At 42.4% G+C, this 22,302-nt stretch overlaps 1 protein-coding gene across 3 annotated transcripts in view; it reads left to right on the plus strand.

Moving 5' to 3' along the window:
- Positions 1-22,302, plus strand: part of LOC140198041 (ras GTPase-activating protein 3) — a 234,759-nt gene that overhangs the window by 135,109 nt on the left and 77,348 nt on the right. For all 3 annotated transcript variants that reach the window (XM_072258877.1, XM_072258878.1, XM_072258879.1), the window contains one exon: positions 20,828-20,945. In XM_072258877.1, coding sequence (XP_072114978.1) covers positions 20,828-20,945 — 118 coding nt within the window. The remainder of the gene's footprint in view (positions 1-20,827; positions 20,946-22,302) is intronic.

Here is a 22,302-nt window from a genome sequence, read left to right on the forward strand (position 1 = left end):
CTGAAGTAATTTCTGTAACGTACCTGTTTGCACAGTTTTATGTGGTTGCTGTCGCTGAAGTGATTTTTTCCCCCCCTGCCTCCCAGTAGAGTACTGCACTGTAGGACTCCCTGGGTCAGAGAGAGTACCATGGCCCTGAGCCTCCACATCCTAACCTGGCTCGCGCTGCCTGAGGCCCCAATACATCGCCGTCAGCTGCATTTTCACACATTTGACAGGGAATTTGTGTGTGACCACCATTTTGTGGCTAATAAATCTGCCATTTGACAAGCAGACAGTGTGTACATTAAACTGTGGCAGGAAGTAGTGACTGGGAGCAGGGGTGACTGCCTAGCTGCCCTAAAGCAAGGGGAATGGGGCAGTCTTTCTACTGCGCCCGGTGAAGAGTTAAGGATGTAACACAGACTGCAGCGTAACTGGGAACGGGCACTAAGCCATCATGGTCAGGAAGATGAACTCATATCAATGTGACCACTTTGGATGCTTTGCAGACTTTGCCATTTCCTGCTTTCAAAATGTTTGCACAGCAGGCCACGCTGCTCCTGTAGCGATGTGGAATCTATCTTGGCCTCTTTGTAAGCTAAACTGCTGTCAGAAACACAGAGCCATCGGCCAAGGAAGGTGGGGGCGGGGGGTGCGGGGTGGTGCAGTGTGAGAGAGAGGAGAGAGAGGGAGGAAGGGGAAGGGAATTTTTAGATGCAGCCCTCTGTTTCAGGTCTCCATTCCTCTTGTGTGATCCTGGTGAAGCACAAGCTCTTAAAGATTAGCTTTATTTGTCACGTGTGCATCGAACCATACAGTGAAATGCTTTGTTTTTGCGTCAAATCAAATCAGCGAGGATTGTGCTAAGGACAGCCCGCAAGTGTTGCCACAGTGTTGACGTAGCACGATCACAATTTACTAACCCTGACCCATACGCTTTTGGAGTGCAGGAGGAAAAGGGAGCACCTGGAGGTAATACATGCAGTCGTGGGGAAAGCATACAAACTCCTTACAGGGTGGTGGGAACCAAACCCTTCCTGGAGTCGCTGGCGCTAGCTGCTATGCTATCGTGCTGCCCTGACTTCGATACAGCCTGCAACAGTGGGCAATAGTTCATCCTCACACTCCACATAATTTGACCTAGTTTACAATCTGTAGTAACAGCAACAACAACAACTTTCATTTGTGTAGTATCTTTAACATGGTAAAGCATTCCAAGGCTCTTCACAGGAACACTGAGTCACCGATCAGGGTGCATGATTAAACGTCTGGTTACAGGGAGAGGTTTTAAGCAAGTCTTAAGAAAGGAAAAGTGTGTGAAAGGTTTAACGGGGAATTCTGGAACTGAGGCCCACAGCAGCTGAAAGCACAGTTGCCAGTGGTGGAGATCTTAAAACTTCCCTGCGATTGGCCACGATTCCCTGCAATGTACATTTCCACATTGTCGCCATCCAACAGAACTGAAATACTCTTGCTAGGTGAAGGAAAGTGACAATTCAAGATTCAAGATTGTTTATGGTCATTGGCAAGTGTAAAGGAGAACAAAATGAATGTTACTGTGGATCTAATGCAGCGTTAAATAAATGCAATAAGCATAAAAACACCGTAAATATAAAAACAATCCTATGTTGAGTGTGGTTGTATATACATAAGATTTGCTTATGTACGTATGATAGACTGATTGGACCATGAGACATAGGAGCAGAATTAGGCCATTCAGCCCATCAAGTTTGCATCATGGTCAATCCATTTCCCTCTCAACCCCATTCTCCTGCCTTCTCCCCGTAACCTTTCACACCCTGACTAATCAAGAACCTATCGACCTCCGGCTTAAGTATACCCAATGACCTGGCCTCCACACCCATCTGTATGTACACAGAGTGACGCTAGGTGCAGGAGTACCTGTGTATAAGGTGACGTTTGGCAAGAGGAATGCTTCTAGGTAGCAGCAGGGCATATGAAAACACAGTAGGACAGTGACTGTGTCAGTGTAAGTATGAGGTGTGGAGTGTAAGCGTAAAGTGGCAGTGCATCAGGGGGATGAAGGGCTCTGAGGGGATGTGGAGAGGAGTGGTAGTGGGGTGGCTTAATGGTCTGATCAGTCTGATGGCTTGGGGGAAGTAACTGACTCTGTCAAGAGTGACTCAAATACGAGGCAGAGTGAGAGTAGGGACTAAATCCAGGTGTGGATAGATTTATGGGAACACTGCTCTGACTGCAGTTCAGGGAAGTGGCTGCAGAAAATGCTGTGTTTTGTAGATTTAATTTCAGTGATAGTAAATAGGGAATCTCTTAAATCAAACATGCCACATCTGACATAGGGACAAGGAATCTCTTAAATCAAGCAAGCCATACTGACATACCAAACAGATCTTTAAAGGTTTACCTGCCTATATCTGCTGACCACTGCCTTAAACTTGGAAAAAATCAGCTGAGAACTCCTTTTGGTTTCTATGGATTTTTAAAAGTTGAATTTCAGAAACACAAAAAGCACATGAAACACAAGAGTTAACTCCTCATTTTCAAAAGTTTGGAATGGATATTTAGCTTGACACTAAATAGCAGGCTATTAAACCTATCTCAACATCAAGGCTCTTAAAGTGCTTTGACATGTTTCCAAATCTCTATTGGACTTGCTGTTCTATCTTGGCATCTGGTGCTTGCTGAGACACATGGTGTGTATGGTGCAGTAGAAGACCATATGAACCAGTAGCTCTGTGTTCGTATCTTTGCTGGACACAGGACTCCTCTATGTAATTGCTTGTCCTTCTACTCTTTTCTCCTCAAAGTAGATGGGTTCCTTTGGCTTATGGAAGAAGACCTGATGGGGAAAACTGACTTTAGGCAAATTCTCCTATAAATTTAATATATTTTTAAAATTACAGTATTAGGCATAGATTTGCTTAGGGAACCTGGGTAAACGAATCCTTGGGAAGCAGTGATTCAGTTGTTGTGGTCCATGTGGGTACCAACAAAAGAGGAAGAACAAGGAAAGAGGTTCTTCTGAGGGATTTGAGTAGCTAGGGTCTAAATTAAATTGCAGAACCTAAAAGATAATGATCTCTGGATTGTTACCTGAGCCATGTGCAGAATTTCACAGGTTAATAAAATTAGAGAGCCAAATATGTGGCTCAGAATTGGTGTGAGTGAAGTGGGTTTGAATTTGTGAGAAATTGGAAACTGTATTGGGGAAGGAGAGAGCTGTTAAGATAGGATGGGCTCCAGGGTCCTGGCAAATCACATAACTAGGTACTGTGGATAGCGCTTTAAACTAAATATTAGAAGGGTGGGTTCAACAGCTTGGAAAAGTATAGATAAAGTACAAAGGAAGGAGAGTGCAGGAGACACTCCTGGACTTTCCTTTCCTTCTACTTTATCCAGAAAGTCTCCAGAATGAAGAATAAGACAAAAAGTTTATAAAGGGAAAGGAATTTAATTTCAGACAACTTGGAGACAAAATCAAAAAGGGTGGTAAATATAGGATTGAAGATGTTATATTTGAATGCATGCAGATACATAATAAGATAGTTACTCTTGTAGGGCAGTTAGAAGTTGGAAGGCACAACATGGACATCACTAAGTGATGGTTGAAAGAAGATCACAGCTAGGAGTTTAACGTCCAAGAATACGCATCATACTGAACAGACGGGCAGGTACGCAGATGGGGTGGGTTGGCTAAGAATTCACCCTGCAGTTTGAAAGGGAGAAGCTAAATTTGGATGTATTAGTATTAGAGTGGAGTAAAGAGAACTGCAGAGGCAAGAGAGAGGAGCTGGCCAAAGTTGATTGGAAGGGGACACTAGCAGAGATGATGGCAGAGCAACAATGGCTGGAGTTTGTGGGAGTAACTTGGAAGACGTAGGATCAGTTCATGCTGAAGAAGAAGCATTCTAAAGGGAGGAAGAGGCAACCATGGCTAACAAGGGAAGTCAAAGACTTCCCATAAAAGCAAAAGATATACAATACAATATAGTAGAAGTTAGTGGGACGCTTCTAAAAACCATCAGAAGGTGATTTTTAAAAAAAGCAATAAGAAAGATAAGATGAAATACAAAGATAAGCTAGCCAATGTATAAAAGAGGATACCAAAAGTTTTTTCCTGATATATAAAGAGTAAAAGAGAGACACGAGTGAGCATTACATTGCTCTGAAATGAACCTGAAAAGGTAGTAATGGGGGCAAAGAAATGGCAGACTTTGTGTCAGTGTTCACTTTGGTGAAAAATGTAGTAACAGCAGTGTGCCAGAAATTCGAGAGTGTCAGGGCCAGAAGTGAGTGCAGTTGCCTATTACTAAGGAGAAGGTGCTTAGAATGCTGAAAGGTCTAAAGGTAGATAAGTCTCAAGGACCAGATGGACTACACCCTAGGGTTCTAAAAGAGGTAGCTGAAGAGATTAGTAGTGATCTTTCAAGAATCACTAGATTCTAGAATGGGGTTCTGGAGGTCTGGACATTGCAAATGTCACTCCACTCTCTCCACTCTTTAAGAAGAAGGGAGGCAAAAAACAGGAAATTATTGCCTGGTTTCAGTAGTTAGCAAGATGTTAGCATCCATTATTAAGGATGAGGTTTCGGGGTACTTGGAGGCACATGATAAAATAAGCCAAAGTCAGCATGGTTTCACAGGAATCCCTGCCTGATAAATCTATTGGAATTCTTTGAGGAAATAACAGATAGGATAGACAAAGGAGGGTCAGTGGAAATTGTTTACTTGACTTTCAGAAGACCTTTGACAAGGTGCCGCACACAAGGCTGCTAAACAAGACAAGAGCTCATGTTTATACAAGAAAGTTACTAGCATGGGTAGAAGATTTGCTGACTGGCAGGAGGCAAAGTATTGGGGGGGGAGAAGGTGGTCTTTTCTGGTTGGCTGCTGGTGACTAGAGGTGTTTCACAGGGGTCTGTGTTGAGCCTGCTTCTTTTCACATTATATGTCAATGATATAGATGGTGGAATTGATGACTCGTGTGGGCTTGGTGGTGGGATCCTGTTGGAGGTGGCGGAAGTTACGGAGAATTATATGTTGGACCTGGAGGCTGGTGGGGTGGTAGGTAAGGACAAGGGGAACCCTATTCCTAGTGGGGTGGTGGGAGGATGGGGTGAGAGCAGATGTGCATGAAATGGGAGAGATGTGTTTGAGAGCAAAGTTGATGGTGGAGGAAGGGAAGCCTCTTTCTTTTAAAAAGGAAGATACCTCCTTCATCCTGGAATGAAAAGCCTCATCCTGAGAGCAGATGTGGCAGAGACAGGAATTGCGAGAAGGGGACGGCATTTTTGCAAGTCACAGGCCCTTTTGCCAATCAACTTTTGCCAATCTCCCCCTCCCCTTCCTACTTTCAAATCTCTTACTATCTTTTCTTTCAGTTAGTCCTGACGAAGGGTCCCGGCCCGAAAAGTCGACTGTACCTCTTCCTATAGATGTTGCCTGGCCTGCTGCGTTCCACCAGCAGTTTTTGTGTGTGTCCATTGATGCTGTGTTAGCTTTGATTTATGTTATTCAGAAAGGCACTGGCATTAGAGTTTCTGAGGAGTTGTCACTGTGCCTCTTTAGACTTGGTTTGTGAGTAGTTGGGGGGAAAAAGAAAATTAACTATGTTTGTAGATGCTATACCATTTGCTATTTTTCATTTAATCATGTTGCGGTTATCTGCTTTTGATCCGCCACCAAAATAGGAGGAAGATGTGATGCTGGGTAAGGGTGTACCAATTGCCTTCTAGACAGACATGTGCTTGGTACCCGCTGGATAACTTTACGGGCCACCTGTTAGTCTGCCTCCTTCCTTCATCGGTTCACAATGCTTAACTACAAGAGACCTGATGCAAAGTTTATGGACAGATATTGATTTCCAGTAAGGGTGATTAATTGATGTGGATACTGTGACTGGTTTCTCCTTCTCAGCAATCCAAGGGGCTGATGAAAGCTATGTTCCAGCAGCTGTTTTATTTTGCTTGCATCAAAGTTATTGGTTGCAGGTGAGGTTTGTGACATACCTGAACCCTTGGATATACTTGTCAATGTTTGCTTTGAAATGGCTTCCTTCCAACCAATCTTCCTGATGCAATAGTTCCTGTGTTCTGTTAGTTCTGAAAACTGTGATCATATATTTCCCTAACTGTGTTCCAGAGTTTAGTCTATTTTATCGAAGTATACTGTAGATATCCCTTGGGTTCAGGGCACAGGACCATAGGACGTTTGGTCCATCAAGTCTTCTCTGTCATTCCATCATGGCTGATTTATTATCCCTCTCAACTCCATTCTCCTGCCTTCTCCCGCAGACAAACCATATCTTCTCCCCATATGGTTCAGTCAACCCTGTTTACATGAAGACCTGGTGCTATGGGATACAAACATTCCAATTATTAACTTTTAACTCCCCAGGATATCCAGGCTATATATCTTGTGTTTGTCTGCGTGCACATCTTGAGTGAGCATTGGCTGTTCTACAGATGTGTGAGTTGGCAGCTGGATGCTTCATGCCAAGTTGCAACAGGGAATCTCATCTGTAGTTGATTGTTCACAGACTACTCAGTGTTTCTTTCTTGTTTTGGTTTTCAGGGCTGTGGCCTTTGGGATACTTGTGGAACTTTTAAACAGACTGACAGGAAAGTTGCATATAGAAGGAGTTCATTGGGCCTGTCAGCTCTTTATGTAAAAGCAATCCAGCCAGTCCCACCCCACCCTCTCCCTGCAGATTCTTTCCTTTCAAGGACTTGTTGAGCTTTGTCTTTTAATGCAACAACTGACTCTGCCCCCGCTCCTACCTCTGGCAGTGCATTCCACATCCTAACCGTTTGCTGTGTAATAATATTTCCTTGTCAGAAAAATGTTTAAAAATTAAGAGCAACAAATAAACTGCTAGGGGAACTCAGCAGGTCAGGCAGCATCTATGGGGGTGGACAGGGGGAATGTTTCCAGCTTCTCTAGTCTCTTCTGCCTTCCTTTTGTTCAAAAACTACACTATATCGTGTATTTCTTTCAGAAAAAGGAGCAGTCTCACCCTGACTTCCCTTGCTTTCTCTCCTTACGTTGGTCCCATGGGTCATGCTAAGCACAAAATGGCTTTGAAGGTGATCCAACTATTGAAGATTAAATTTTGTTTTGAAATTGCCTGAACTTGTGAATCTCCAAGTTCCAGTCGTTCTCTGTGTTTAATTGGGATTAATGTTCCCATTGACCCACATCTGTTTTCTTGTTTATAAAGTTCAATCTCTTAGTTGTAGAAATAAGAATCAATTCTTTAGGTTTAAACGCTTGAGCTTATGCTTCTCCCGTACAGGTATTTCTGCATGATCCAGAAAGATTTTTTTTCTGATTATGTTTGTGTTAAGGAAGAGTGAGATGTTGAAATAGACCACAAGACATACAGTATGAGCAGAAGTTAGACTTTTGTCATGGTATTTCCTGCAAAATGAAACCGGCACTTCTTGACACTTTCCTTGTTGTCTTCAACGTAGACAGACCACAAGTGCCTAATCCAAAGGCAGTGCTCCAGATTCCGTGGGGAATCTAAGGAATTTGGAATCTTGCTCTGTCGTTTCACTGATGCCAAATACCCTTCTGCCATTGCTGAGCTGTACACATTCACTCATGCTTCACTGTTTTCAATTTATCGCACTTCTTCTAGGCTCTTTGTTAAACAATATCCAACACAAAGCTGGGATGTTGTTGACTTCCTCCCTGAGCACTATCCAAATCTGTCGCTGTTCCCAATTTCCTTTATTTTCCTGTTATCAACCACCTATTTAACTTGCTATTAATTACTGCTTTAATTTTTCACCACAACACTGCGATGCACAATTACAGCTAAGTGTAAATAAAAGCTTCTACTCACTGTCCTGCATCTGGTACAGTATCTGTAACGTTCCCAGACCCATCAAAAATGTTGGCTTCTGTCAATTATGTCACATCCTTCCGTGACTTTTGACACTGCTGTCTGATTTCCTCTTCATCTCTGATAGAAACAGCTCTTCATAGGAAGGTGCAGCTTCGGAGTTTTCTGCTGTGTCACTTTCCACCTTTATAATCAGGTTTTAATTTGGTGATTGAGTTTAACACGTTATTAATATTTTTCTGTTAGATATTATTTTAATGATTTTCTTAGGTCAAGGACCATCCAAGTAAAACAATGTTCATCAAGCCATGTTTCCTGTAGCAGGGGAAATCTATGATCAGAGGGCACAGCCTCAGAATAGAAGAATGTCCCTTTAGAACAGAGATGAGAAGGAATTTGTTTAGCCGGAGGTAGTGAATCTGTGGAATTCATTGCCACAGACTACCGTGAAGGCTAAGTCATTGGGTATATTTAAAACAAAGGTTGATAGGTCCTTGAGAAGATAGGTTCAGAGGTCACAGGGTACAGGGAGAAGGCAGGAGAATGGGATTGAGTGGGATAATAAATTGGCCATAATGGAATGGCGGAGCAGACTCGATGGGCCAACTTTATGTTGATGGAAACGGAGTTAATATTTCAGGTCTGTGGTCTATTGCCTTTGTACTATTGCTTTATACTTTCATGATTTATCCATGGTGGACTAGTGTCTTTCATACTTGACTGAATGGTTTATCTGTGATCCTTACTGGTTTAGTTCAAAGGTTCATTGGTTATCAAAGCATGTATCCATATACAACTCTGAAACTTGTCTTCTCCAGATAGCCATGAAACAAAGAACATGAAAGTCATTCAGAGAGAAACATCAACCCCACCCCACCCCACAATGCACCATAAAAGAATGGCATCCCGATCATCAACCCCCTGCACAAACCGGAGCAAGAATATCAGCCCCCAGAAATCAACCCCTCCCCCACACAAAAAAAACTAATGGAAATCAACAGAACATCAACCCCCAAACACCCTCCCCTCGCACAGCAAAATGGAAAAGGAACAAGTGATAAAAAACACAAAATATAAAAACCATAATTCCATAAATGCAATAGTCCAATCCATAAACACAAAACTACGATACCATCCTCCGATATCACTAACATTCATCGAAAGAGAGGGATGCCACACGAGGCAGAGAGACCTACCCGCTTGCCACAGTGAACCACACAGCGATAGGCTGCTCACAGACTCCTCCTCTGCAGTGATCAAAAGGAGAGCAGGCGGCACTGAACTCTCGCCCACCTTCCACATTTACCTAAATGTCTCAATCTTCATCGATGCGTTAATTGGCGAAATAGAGTTGAACATTAGCTTGCACCTGTCTCAGTGCTTCTTGGCATCAAGGCCATCTGAGTACATGTGTGCTTCCAGGAACCTTCTCAGAGTGCTACGTCACTCAGACAATCTTCAAACTGTCAATCATGGGCTCTAACAGTCCCAGAAACACATTTAAGGTGAAAAACAGATGAAAAAGAAGTAAACAAGAAATTTTTGTGAGCTATCTGGAAATGTTGACCAAGGGAGCATTGTATGCTATCTTGACTGGAAGTCAAATGTTCTGTGCACCCCTATCCATCATCTTTACATTGTGGAGCCTGTATCTGACATTCACCGTTTCAATGTGCTGTTAGATTCTTCCAAATAATGGTTAGTGTCAACTTTTTGGACAGGAAACCCATCCTCAGCTAAAATACTCTCTGGAATCAGTCTTCCTGCATTATATATGAGATCCAGCCATGCATTTCATTGGTATAAATCTTAATAACAAGGCATAATACCCAGTGGCCACTTTATTAGATGTCTCCTGTACTTGATAGAGTGGCCACTGAGTGTTCATGATCTTCTGTTATTGTGGTTTACCCATTTCAAGGTTCAATGTTTTGTGCATTCAGAAATGCTCTTCTGCACACCACTGTTATAACACGAGGTTATTTGAGTTACTCTCACCTTCCTGTCAGCTTGAACCAGTCTGGCCACTTTCCTCTGACATCTGTCACTTACATTGGATGTGTTTTGTTTCTTACACCAACCTCTGTAGACTCTAGTGACTGTTGTGTGTAAAAATCTCAGGACATCAGCAGTTTCTAAGACACTTAAACTACTCTCCCCCTGGCATCAACAATCGTTCCGTGGTCAAAATCACTTAGATCACATTTTTTCCCCTTTCTGATGTTTGATCTGAACAACAACTGAACATCTTAACCATGTCTGCATGCTTTTATGCATTATGTTGCTGCTGTATGATTGGCTGATGAGGTATACATGTATCTAATAAAGTGGCCACTGAATGTGTGTATTTTGAGTCAAAGAGGGAATAGCTGAGCAAGGGGTGCCTATTGAAGATAGTGTAGAGACCATGTACATTGTGGCTGCACCTTTGCACGATAACATTGGACTATGATACGCTGTCAAACCGCTCTTTGTTCCATGCTGCTGAGGATTCTGTCTCTTGTTCTTGTTTACTTCCAAGCCATGGGGTTGAATTGTGGTTTGTTTTCTATAACATCAATTTTGTTCTCTGTATGTTTTGTAACTCCAAAACATAAAGCTAATTGAAAGGAAAAACATGGAGCATGTCTTAGTTTTGTTTTTACTTCAAGCAAGACGCATGCCTTTGATGTACTTTTACATATAATCTTTATTGGAATTATTTAAACAACAAAGCATGCTTAATCAGACAATCTAGGTACCATATTACTCAAATATTACTGAAATATTAAATATGCAATACTCCCCCCGTTTAGTTGTAAACTCCAACTCAATATAGAATGACAGGTTTGGACACCTTTCTTATGGACGTGTTGCTATCCCGAGCAGTGGATCGCAAGCTTCACTGGACAATGTGGATCATAACGTGCAAGAACAGTGTCTGATGCCACAATTTCCGTTAGCTTTTTGGAAAGTCACCTCACACTGCTTTGTCTATTGCCATTTCTTCCAAATCTGTATTAATGACTTCAAGGGATGGAGCACAGTGGTCAAGTTTGGCAATAACCTGTTAACAAATCCTAAAAAGGACTACAACTGTAACACATTCTTTGGCCTTGGGGCATCCACCACTGCGTTATTTTTCTGAGCACACTTGTATAATGCTTGTGTGTCAGTTCTTTAAACCAAGCATTATTTACTGACCACAGTAAGTAATGCTTGGCGTAAAGTATTCATACTCGTTGCATCATGCTCTGAGCCCATAATCTTCTAATCTTTTTAACATTGTCCTGAGATTTTGGAGCTGGTCCTTGTTATCCTTACCATTAACATGATGTCATCCAGATAACAGTGAGTCCTGGGCAGCCTTGCTGCACCTGATCCATGGCTTTCTACCAGAGTGCAGATGTGGATGCTGCTCCAAAAATAAGCCTATTGTAGTGATAAAGCCCTTTGTGAGTGTTTATGGTGAGAAACACTTTGGATTCTTCCTCTCTGTCTATCTGTAGGTAGGCTTCAGCTAAGTCCACTTTGCTGAAGTCTTTACCTGCAGAAAGATTTGCAACAATACCTTCTACCCTGGGCAGAGGGTATTGATCTACTTTTGGTGCTTTGTTGATGGTGACCTTAAAATCACCACAGATCGAGACAGACCCATTCTTCTTGATTACTGACACCACTGGTGTTGCCCATGGGCTCCACTCAACCTTGGAAAGAATTCCTTAGGTCTCCATGTGATCTAGCTCACTAGCTACTTTATCATGGCTTTGTAAAACTTGGGTAAGGTATTTTCATTAAACACTTTTTTATCCTTGATATGTTTGAGTTTTCCAATGCCATCCTTGAACACTGCTGTGGCATCATTCACTTTGTTCGTTCATCGTTTATTACGTGCCATGTCATATGACATAGGTGATCATGGTCTTTCTATGACCATGATTGTTTGTGGCAAATTTTTCTGCAGTTATGGTTTACCATTGCCTTCTGGGCAGTGTCTTTACGAGATGGGTGACCTCAGCCGTTATCAATACTCTTCAAGGATGGTCTCACTGGCATCAGTGGTTGCATAACCAAGACCTGTGATGTACACCATTTGTTCATTGACTATCCACCACCTGCTCCCATGGCTTCACGTGACCCTGATCAGGGGAATAAGCAGGTACCACAGCTTGCCAAGGGTGACCTGTAGGCCAGTGGAGAGAAGGTGTGCCTTACACTTCCTTTGGTAGAGTTGTATCTCCACCCTGTCACTCAGAATCTTTCTTAATTCGCTTTCAGTTGACTATTGTAGGGGATATGGCATGCAAATTGTGGGTGAATCTCCAGTCAAGTTGTGGTTGTCTCAGCCACTTGCATCCCCACAATGCTGACAGTCCTGTTTTTACCACGTACAAGCCCAATGTGGCTTGTTGGTAGTTGTATTTCCCACAGGAGTTATCTTTTCTGCAGTGTAAGTTCCTAGTTGGATATCAGCAGGCTTCAGTTCAGTATCTATGAAATGCTGTTCAAGCTCGTGTTGTGGAGTGACTGAAACAGCCAAGCCAGTGTCCAATTCCATTTTAGTTAATTTGCCATTCACTTTTGAAGAAGCAGTCAAGATTGCGCCAGCAAGCAACATGACCAACGGCAACATCCTACAGTCACAAATCTACTTCTTTTACTACTTCTTTCAAATGTGATTCTACTGCTAAGCTGCATGAGATTGGATCCTGTGGTTTACAGTTTTAGGGTATATTTTTGGGCCGATTGAGTGGATCTGGTGCTTTGCTGTCTCTGAGGAAGTTCGATGAGGTTTGGAGTGGAGTGTGCAACCTGGAGACCTGATGACCTGCAGAGAGGGCAGAAGTCCATAAACAACTCCATTGCTTCTCCCTGATTGAGGTGTCAAGCAAGGTTGAAGTCAGCAAGGATAAGAGCAGTGGACGGGCAGGTGTTCAGCGGCATCTGCCTCTCCTTCTCAGTAGCTGTAGTCAGTGGAAAGTGCAGGAGTCTTGGGATCTACGGTGCAAGGATTGATCGGTGAGGTTTTGGGGGACTTTGAGGTTCATGCTGCTTGTGTTCCTGGAATCTGGTCACACGTTTTTTTGCTGTTTCTGAGTGGTTTGATGTGGACTGGGGCGCTTTGGCCTGTGTTGGCTAATGACACAGCCAGGTTTGTTTCTGTTTAGAAATTATAATTTTGTCCATGTTCACTTTCATTCCTCACTGCAACTCTGTTGTGTCCCTTTCTGATGTGTCCATTGATACAGTAATTTCAACTGCTCTTTTAAGTGTAAGTTGTGATTCAGTTAGGAGCTGTTTTTGAATACTTCCTTGTAAGAAAAACTAAACAGTCTCTCCTTGCATCATTATGCCCATTACCAAATTGAGAATGCTTAGACAAGCTCTTCAATTTAGCTATGTATGCCGAAATGGACTCCTCTTCCTTTTGATTCTGCTTACAAAACCTAAAGCATTCAGTCAACAATGGTTTCAGTTCTAAGTGTTCATGCATTACTTTCACAATATCAGCAAAGCAAACAGTATGCCTTTAAACCCAATGCACTCAGAAAAACCAGCACACGCTTCTCATTGGCTATTTCATTTGCTTTAAGATACTGTTCAATACACTCAGTATACAATATCTGTTTATCTCTTATGCAATCGAATATGTCTATATTTCTGATGTAGCCAGCCATTTCTGCTTTTTTTAAATTTATAACTATTATCACTTGGTATTCACTGTTTATGAACCCATGAATTTAGTCCATTTTCTGCCTCTTTTTTTAACTCGACTGTCTCTGTCTTTTCTGAAGAAGCACGTGCTGTGCTGCTTTTGTTTTTACTCGAACGTTTCTCGCTGTGCTTGAACAGGTAGGTAGTCATCTCAGGTTTGTTTAACACTTCCTCATCGCCACTGGTATGTTTTGTATCTCCAAAACATAAAATTAAATGAAAGCAAAAGCCTGGAGCCATGAATGTGTGTCTTAGTTTCATTTTTACTTCAGATGAGACACATACATATGATGTGGTGGTGTAATGATGTATGTCATTCACGTACTTTTACATATAACCAGTAATGAATTATTTGAACAACAAAGAATGCTTAATCAAACAATATATTTTCAATATTACTGCTATATTAAATACATAACATCCTCAGCTGATCCAAACCTCTACTTTTGAATCTGCTTTGCCTGATGTTGATTTCTGATGTTGTAAATTGGTTTGCATGAAGCAAGGGGAATGACAAATGCTTAGTCTTCATTGTGCAACACAGCTCATTTACTGGAAATGAGAATTCTTCAGAGAGTTGGATAGAATTTTCTAACACGTAGCGCTGCTGTCTCTTAAAGTGAAACCATAATGACTCAAGGTTTGCCTATGTCTGTCGGAAATCGGTCTTCAGCCCGGCATATCCATAGACTCTTTTATCCTAATAACTGCTCAGATAGTAACTTTGCTAGGCTGGTAAAATAAACTAGAAGTTGTTTCAATTCATTTTGTGCTGAATTTTGGAACTTTTGCTGAAGTATTATCCCAGCTTTGAAGCTTTAATCTCTTTTCTTCTTATCCCTCTTGTCTGTTGCTCTCCCTCTGTCTCGGTCTCTCTTCTTTCCTCATTTTTTTTTCTGTGTCCATTTCTCTTTGTTTATCCTTTTGTGTCTGTTGTACTTTCTATCGCAGGGAGTTTTCCCAAGTGGTCCTGAATCTAGAGACCCGAGTCTGGGAGGCAAAGGTCCACGACACTGTGGAATCTCTGTAAAGTTTGTTAGTTCCTGCATGTGACATACTGTACGTATTTCCCGTGTGCAGTGTAGATTTCTGTTCACGGTCAAAAACTGGGTATCTGAAAGCAGGTGTTGAAAATTGAGCAGCCTTAGGCTTTTCTCTTGGGGGGCATTGAGAAATAGATGGCAGTGTCTGTACTGAATATCAGGTTGGTTCCCTGGCAACATCTTATTTTTTAGGGAGTGACACTTATTTACACAAACATCAAAATTCTATGAGCAGCCAACTCACTTGACTCAGTTTGTGAGGTCAGCGGAATGGGAGCGATGATCAGAGATGCTCTAACAGAACTGGAAAAATATTTAAGTAGTTAAACTAATTTTAAAGTACTTCTGAAACATTTAATATACAGTTGAAGTCGGAAGTTTTTCACCTTTCCTGCCTATCACCTCCCTGCTTCCCCTCCCCCACCCCTTTATCTTTCCCCTTACTGGTTTTTCACCTGGAACCTACCAGCCTTCTCCTTCCCACCCTCCCCCCACCTTCTTTATAGGGCCTCTGCCCCTTCCCTCTACAGTCCTGACGAAGGGTTCTGGCCGGAAACGTTGACTGATTGTTTCCACGGATACTGCCGTCTCCGCTACCCGTCCTGCTGGGTTCCTCCAGCGTGTGATGAGAAGTTTACATACACCTTAGCCAAATACATTTAAACTCTGTTTTTCACAATTCCTGACATTTAATCATAGAAAACATTCCCTGTCAGTTAGGATCACTACTTTATTTTAAGAATGTGAAATGTCAGAATAATAGTAGAGAGAATGATTTATTTCAGCTTTTATTTCTTTCATCACTTTCCCAGTGGGTCAGAAGGTGTATGTGGGTCAGAGTTTGGCTAAGGTGTATGTAAACTTCTGACTTCAACTGTATGCAAAATAATGTCAGAGAATAACTGAAATAAAGTTTAAAAAAAAAAAATTACTCTATAAATGAAATTGCGCTTAAATACTAGATGCCCATTATGACTGCGGGAAAGGTGAGGGATCAGATACGAACTGTGTCTGGTCTTTCAGTTCCATGTCCAGTGGAGTAGGTAATGGGGTCTAGTTTAATGTCCTGTTTGTAAGAAGGAAACCCAGAGAATGCAGCACTCTCCCAATATTGCTCCTTCAAAAGTGCAATCTTGCCTCAGTATTGCCCCTCCTACAGCATGACACTCCCTCAGTACTGTCCCTCCCACAGTGTGACCCTCCCTCAGTACCACCACTCCTACAGTGTGACACTCCCTCAGTACTACCATCTGTCCATGTGACCCTTTCTCACTGCTGCCCCTCCCACATTGTGACACTTCCTCAGTACTGCCTCTCCAACAGTGTGACACTCCCTCAGTACTACCCATCTCACAGTGCAATGCTCCGTCACTACTGCCCCTCACACAATGTCATTATCTCAGCATTCAAAATTGACCATCCCTCAGTACCACCCCTCTCATAGTGTGACTCTTCTTCAGTACTACCCCTCCCTCAGCACTGCCTGTTATGGCCTCCTCAATGTTGTGTAGAGGTCCACCTTGGTTCCTTGCTCTAAGAGTCTATATGCTTTTAACTTCCTTCTCAACTTACTCTGCCACTTTCAACAAACTGTTCACATACACCCTAGATCTCTGTTATCACACTTCTAGAATGTAAAACTTCGTATTTCTCTGCCACCTGTCTGCCCATTTCACCAGTCTGTCTATATCTCTGAATTTAACTATCAAACAGTTCATTATGTTTCTTAAGTTTTACCATGCAGCTTTGAAAATTGTGACTTTACACTCAAGTCCAAGTCATTAATTTAATGTTAAGGCGAGCAGTCTCTGCTCTAGAGGAACTCAACTGTAAAATTCCTTCCAGTCAGAAAAAAAGAAGCCTTCATTATTGTTCACCCTTTCCCATTACTTAGCTAGTTTTCTATCCATGCTGCCACGCCCATAATATGCCATGGTCTATAATTTTAATGACACTTTTATTCTGTTTCACTTCAACAAATGCATTTTTAGAAGTCCAATATACCTCATCAGCTGTATTTCTCTCATTGTCCCTCTAGTAACTTCACCAAAAACTCATACCAAGTTAGTTAGTTAGACATGGGTTATCTTTAATAACTCCATGTTATTTCTAATACTCCATCTCTAATCAATCCACATTGATCCAACAATAATGGTATATGTGCCAATTACCTTACTATTATTTCCAAAAGTTTTCCCACTACTAATGTTGAACTGAGTGTCTGTGGTTACTGGGTTTATCCGTACAGCTGCTTTGCAGTTTTGTGGTCTTCAGAATCCACCTCTGGATCTTCTACATGTTTGGAAGTTTATGGTCAGCACCTCCCCTACTTGTCTCAGTGACCCTAGGATGCACTTCATCCGGACCATTCACCTACATTGTTGGCAATTGTGTGCAGTTCTGGCACCCCATTATAGCAAAGTTGTGGAGACTGGAGAGGATGAAGGAGATGTCTGCTAGGATTCTGCTCGGATTAGTGATTATCAACTGTTAACCCAACCCTGTTAACCTTAGTTCGATTTTCCTTTCCTGAAGCGCACTACAGCTTTTATTCTGGTGACAACAGATTCAGTTGGCATTGCAGCCATGCCCTCTGCCTCACTGAGTGAAATGAAGTTGTTGCTTGATGTTTCCACTCAAGCTCATTTGGCGGAATTGCAAGGCTGAACTCTTTCACGGACAGCAGAAGCAAAGAGTGCCATGCTTCATCATTGTTTCTTTCCCATGCTATCAAAGATTTTTTGAACTGTATTTAAGAGCTCAAGCTTCTTGCATTTTGAGGACCAGTTTGGGAATCAGGTAGAATTAATCGTTATTAGAGTATGTTGTAGTCGTACAAGACTTCAGTGAGACCACACTTGGAGTACTCTGTACAGTTTTAGTTTCACTGCTGCCATTAAGAAGGTGACTCATGTGAGCAGCTCAGATGGAAATCTTTAAATATTCCTGTTTTAGACTACTGCAGCTGAAATCCATAGCTACAGCTATGCCCAATACAGTAAGCAACATCATTTTATGGCACTTAAAAATCTATCGCTACTCAAAATCGACAGATCTCGGATGGTATTCTTTGGTCATTAGTGTGGAAGAGAGTAATCACTTCCATCACATCAGATGGTAATCACACTGGATTAATAGAGAAGAGTGTTCCGACTTCCCCTACCGACTATTCCGCTGGCAAACGTATAGTCTCTAGTAAATAACATCAAAGACTTCAGAGCATGATTACTGTACTAGAGGGACATCAGGGACTGTTGTGAGTTTTGTTTCACAGAGACTTGGATGTCCCCTTTCATTCCGAACACAGCGATAGAGCTCATTGGCTTCACGATTCATTTCCAAGATAAGACTTAATTCTTTGTGATGCACAAACATGGCAGTTCTATCCCAGTCCTGCTCACCAGACTTGGAACATCTCACAATTAAGTATTAATTTATCTGCTGAGAGTTTTCAGCCATTATCTCGATTGTGGTGTATATCCACCTCAAGCCCCTATCAAGCAGACTCTAGACAAACTGAGTGATAGAATCAACAGGTATGATGCCTTCCCCCTGATTTTGGAGGCTTCTAAATAATTATCACCAACATGTCACTTTTGGAACCAGAGGAGCCAACACTGCTACACCACCATGAAGAATGCTGACTGTCCCATTCCCACGTCTACACTTTGGAAAGTCTGATCATCTGGCTGTACATCTACTCCCTGAGTACAGGCAGAGACTGAAGAAAGCAGGACCAGGAGAGAGGAACACACACTAGATGCTGGTGGAACGCAGCAGGCCAGGCAGCATCTATAGGAACAGGTACAGTCGACATTTCGGGCCAAGACCCTTCGTCAGGACCAGTAGAGAGGACCAAGAAAGTATGAACAAGGGAGATGGAGGAAGCCTTGTAGGACTATTTTGAGATGGTGGATTGGACACTATTCAGGCATTCCTCTTCGAGTTTGAATATGCTACAGTTGTCAATGACTTCATTAACGCCTGTGTGGATGTGTGTGTGCCTACGAAAATACACTGTACATACCTGATCCAAAATCCATGGATGAACCAAAAGATTTGTAGTCTGCTCAGGGCTAGATCTGTGGCATTCAAGCCCAGTGACCCAGGCCATGCAGGAAGACCAGCTGCAACTTACAGAGGGCTATCTCAGGAGGAAAAGAACAATTCCGAATGAGGCTGGAGGTGGAAACGATGGACATCAACTTTGGCAAGGCTTGCAGGCCATTACTTCCTACAAAGCAAAACCTAACAGTGATGTTTTACTCCCAGATGAGCTCAATGCCTTTTTATGCACGCTTTGAATGGGAGGGGAGAAAAGAAACTACAGCTGTGAGGATCCTGCAGCACCTGGTGACTCTGAGATCTCTGTCTCGGAGGCCAATGTCAGAACGTCTTTCAGGAATGGTGAACCCTTGCAAGGCGACAGGCCCAGATGGGGTACCTTGTACCTGGCAGGGCTTTGAAAACCTGTGCCAACTAGCTGGCGTGTGCGTTCAAAGACATTTTCAATCTCTTATTGCTACAGTTGGAATTTCTCACCTGCTTCAAAAGGGCAATAATCATACCAGTACCCAAGAGGGACAGGGTGAGCTGCCTTGAGAACTACCGTCCAGTAGCGCTCACATCTATGGTGATGAAGTGCTTTGAGAGGTTGGTTATGGCTAGAATCAACTCCTGTCAAAGCAAGGACCTGGACCCACTGCCTATTGCCACAATAGGTCTACAGCAGATGTAATCTCATTGGTTCTTCACAGATATTAGATCACCTATACAATATTCATACTTATGTCAGACTGCTGTTTATTGACTACAGCTCAGCGTTTAACACAATCATTCCTACAATTCTGATCAAAAAGCTCCAAAACTTGGGTCTCTGTACCTCCCTCTGCAACTGGATCCTCGACTTCCTTACTGGAAGACCACAGTGGTTGCAGCACAGTCTAGTATGGAAACACCTAATGCCCAGGAGCGGTGCGCTAGAAATGAGCATAATTAGTGAGGACTGTTAATAATGATTCATCTGATCTGGGCCAGCAAAGCCAGTTTTGTGGATGCAGCCTGCTGCTGGCATGATATTTTATCAGACAACCTCAAAGGACTGCAGATGCTTGATTTATATTGGAAGTCATCTACTCTCAAGGCTCTGTGATCACGTTGGCTTGTTTGACCCATTTAAGCCTCATTGCAAGAGGATACTGTCAGCCGCTTCTGCATTCTAGGGAGTGGGGTTGGGAAGGTATCTGTCCACCTACCATCCATTGTGCCACTGGCTGTGTTGCTATTTTGTGACAGGTTTAAAAATACATGGAAGTTCCATTTCCATGAGTAAGTGGATTCAATTTCTTCCCCTACCCAATGTGTCCTACTGGCATACACCCCTGGAAAACTGGTGTTTCCTCTCTTGAAGACAATCTAGGCTGTTGCTTCAGTGCAGTAATGAGGGATCTCTTCACCTAGAGCGTGGTGAATCTCAGGACTTCTCCACAGAAGACAATGAGGTGCTGGATCTATTCAGCCTCGAGCAGTGCCTTGCCTAAGGTGACATAATGAAACGCAGCCCCGTCTGCCCTCATAGATCAATGTGGAAGATCCCTTGTACCATTTACAGAAGGGGGGGGGGAATTCTCCTCTGTTAACTACCCATATCTAGCTGTGCGTGGAAGCTTGGTGTGTGTAAACTGTCTCAGTTATCTCCTGCTTTGCAGCAGTGCTTGCACATATAAACTACTGCAGCTGTGAAATGTATTCAGATATTCAGAGATTTTATGCCTTCTTGACCTTGCCCCTCCATTTGTCTGCAGTCTGTGCTATCCTACATAATCCCACACACCTCCAGTTCCAGCCTGGGGGTGGGGGTTCTCTGATTTTTACCTGCATTGTCATTGACAGCTGAGGCCTCAGTTCCAATTTCCCCCCTCCATCTCAATTCTTTCTCCTTTTGAGACCTGAGGGAATGACCCCCTTGATCAAGCTTTCATTCAATTGTAGTACTTAAACTTCTTTGTCAGCCTGGAGATGTTTGACATACTAACTATACAGTAATGGTAGAAGTTGTTAAATGTAATCCTGAAGAGCTGAGAAAGGCCATCTCCTAGTGTGTAAGAGTAACTGAAGGCAGCTTGTGTTACGAGACAGACAGAAAACAATAACGGTGACTTGTGTATCTGAGCTGGGGCGTGGGGGAGGATTTCCTTGCAGATTTCTTCAGAGAATGAACTGCTTTAGTTATTAAGCTTTCACTGTCAGTCACCTATCCTTTATTCTTGCCTTGCAGGAGAAGCGAAAAACATGCCTCCCTATCCAGGGCCAAATAAGATGAGGGACTGCTACTGTACAGTCAATCTGGATCAAGAGGAGGTATTTCGGACCAAAATAGTAGAGAAATCGTTATGGTACGTGTTTTTATGTATCTGAGCTGTAATTTTATCTCAATAGTTTGGCTATTCTGGAGAAATGAAAATATTTTAATATTTATGTGATCCCTGACCCACTACAATGGAGCTGACAATTAAGAACACAGAAAGTAAGAGCTGGTCCCACAAGCCTGCCCCATGTCTCAATTTATGCAGGTCTCATCTCCTTTTGTGTATAGTTTTTCATTAATTCTATTGTGTTTCTTTGTATCTACTGTGAATGCCCACAAGAAAATGAATCTCAGGGTAGTGTATGGAGACAAGTATAGGTATGGATGTTGATAATAAATTTACTTTGAGCTTTGAATGTCTCTATGCCAGTTCTCTGTTAGCGGGTGAAGCTGTTTGTGAAGTGCAGGTCTTTGGTCACACAGCTGCAATGTCATCTGTTTCTGTAGTGTGGACAGAGCACATACTGTCAGAGAAGTACAAAAGGACACCAAGCCCTTCGAGCCTTCCCCATCATTTAATATAATCAAGGCTGGTCTGTGCTGGGTTCAGAACCTTTTCTGTGCCATTTTCCTGTACCCCTCTGTTTTTCGATTTATCCACCTCCACATTAAATATTTCTAATGATCCACTTCCACTACCCTCCAAGACAGAGAATTCCAGAGGCTCAAAAGAAATTCCTACATACCTCAGATTTAAATTATCAGCCCCTTACCTTGAAATTACATTGCCTTGTTTAACACTCCCCCATGGAAACACAAGTATCTACCAGGTAGATTCTACCTTCTTCACACATTACAAAAGATTACTCCTCTTCCTTCTAAATTCAAAGTTCACATGCCCAGATAGTCCAGGCCCTCTTGATAGGTCCACCCAGTCATCCCAGGAATTAGCCCAGTGAATCTCCTTTGCTACCCCCAATGCTACTATACCCTTTTTATGGTAAGGGGAGCTAGTGTGTGTGTGGCTTCATCAACCCTCTGTACAAGTATAACAAAACCTCAGAATTCTTAAACTCCAAATCCTGTGCAATTTAAAGATCAAACAGTTCTTTGCATTATTGGACCTGCCTACTAACTTTTAGTGATTCTTATAACAGAACACCTAAATCTATCTGAACGACACTCATTTGCAGTTTTTGTTTATTTAGATAATCTGTCTTTTGATTCTTCCTTACCGAAGTGCCTGACCTCACACTTCCTCCTCTTTAAATCCCATTTATAGATTTTCACCCAATCATGCAATCTGTTTCTATCCCACTGGAGGATCATGGTTTCCTCATCACATGCCCTTTCACCTATTTTCTATCATCAACAAACTTGGCAATCTTGATGTAAATAGTAAGCAATTGAGGGCCAAGAACTGATCACTAAGGTTCTCCACCAGT

This window comes from Mobula birostris, chromosome 5 (assembly GCF_030028105.1).
Source record: "Mobula birostris isolate sMobBir1 chromosome 5, sMobBir1.hap1, whole genome shotgun sequence".
Lineage (NCBI taxonomy): Eukaryota > Metazoa > Chordata > Chondrichthyes > Myliobatiformes > Myliobatidae > Mobula > Mobula birostris.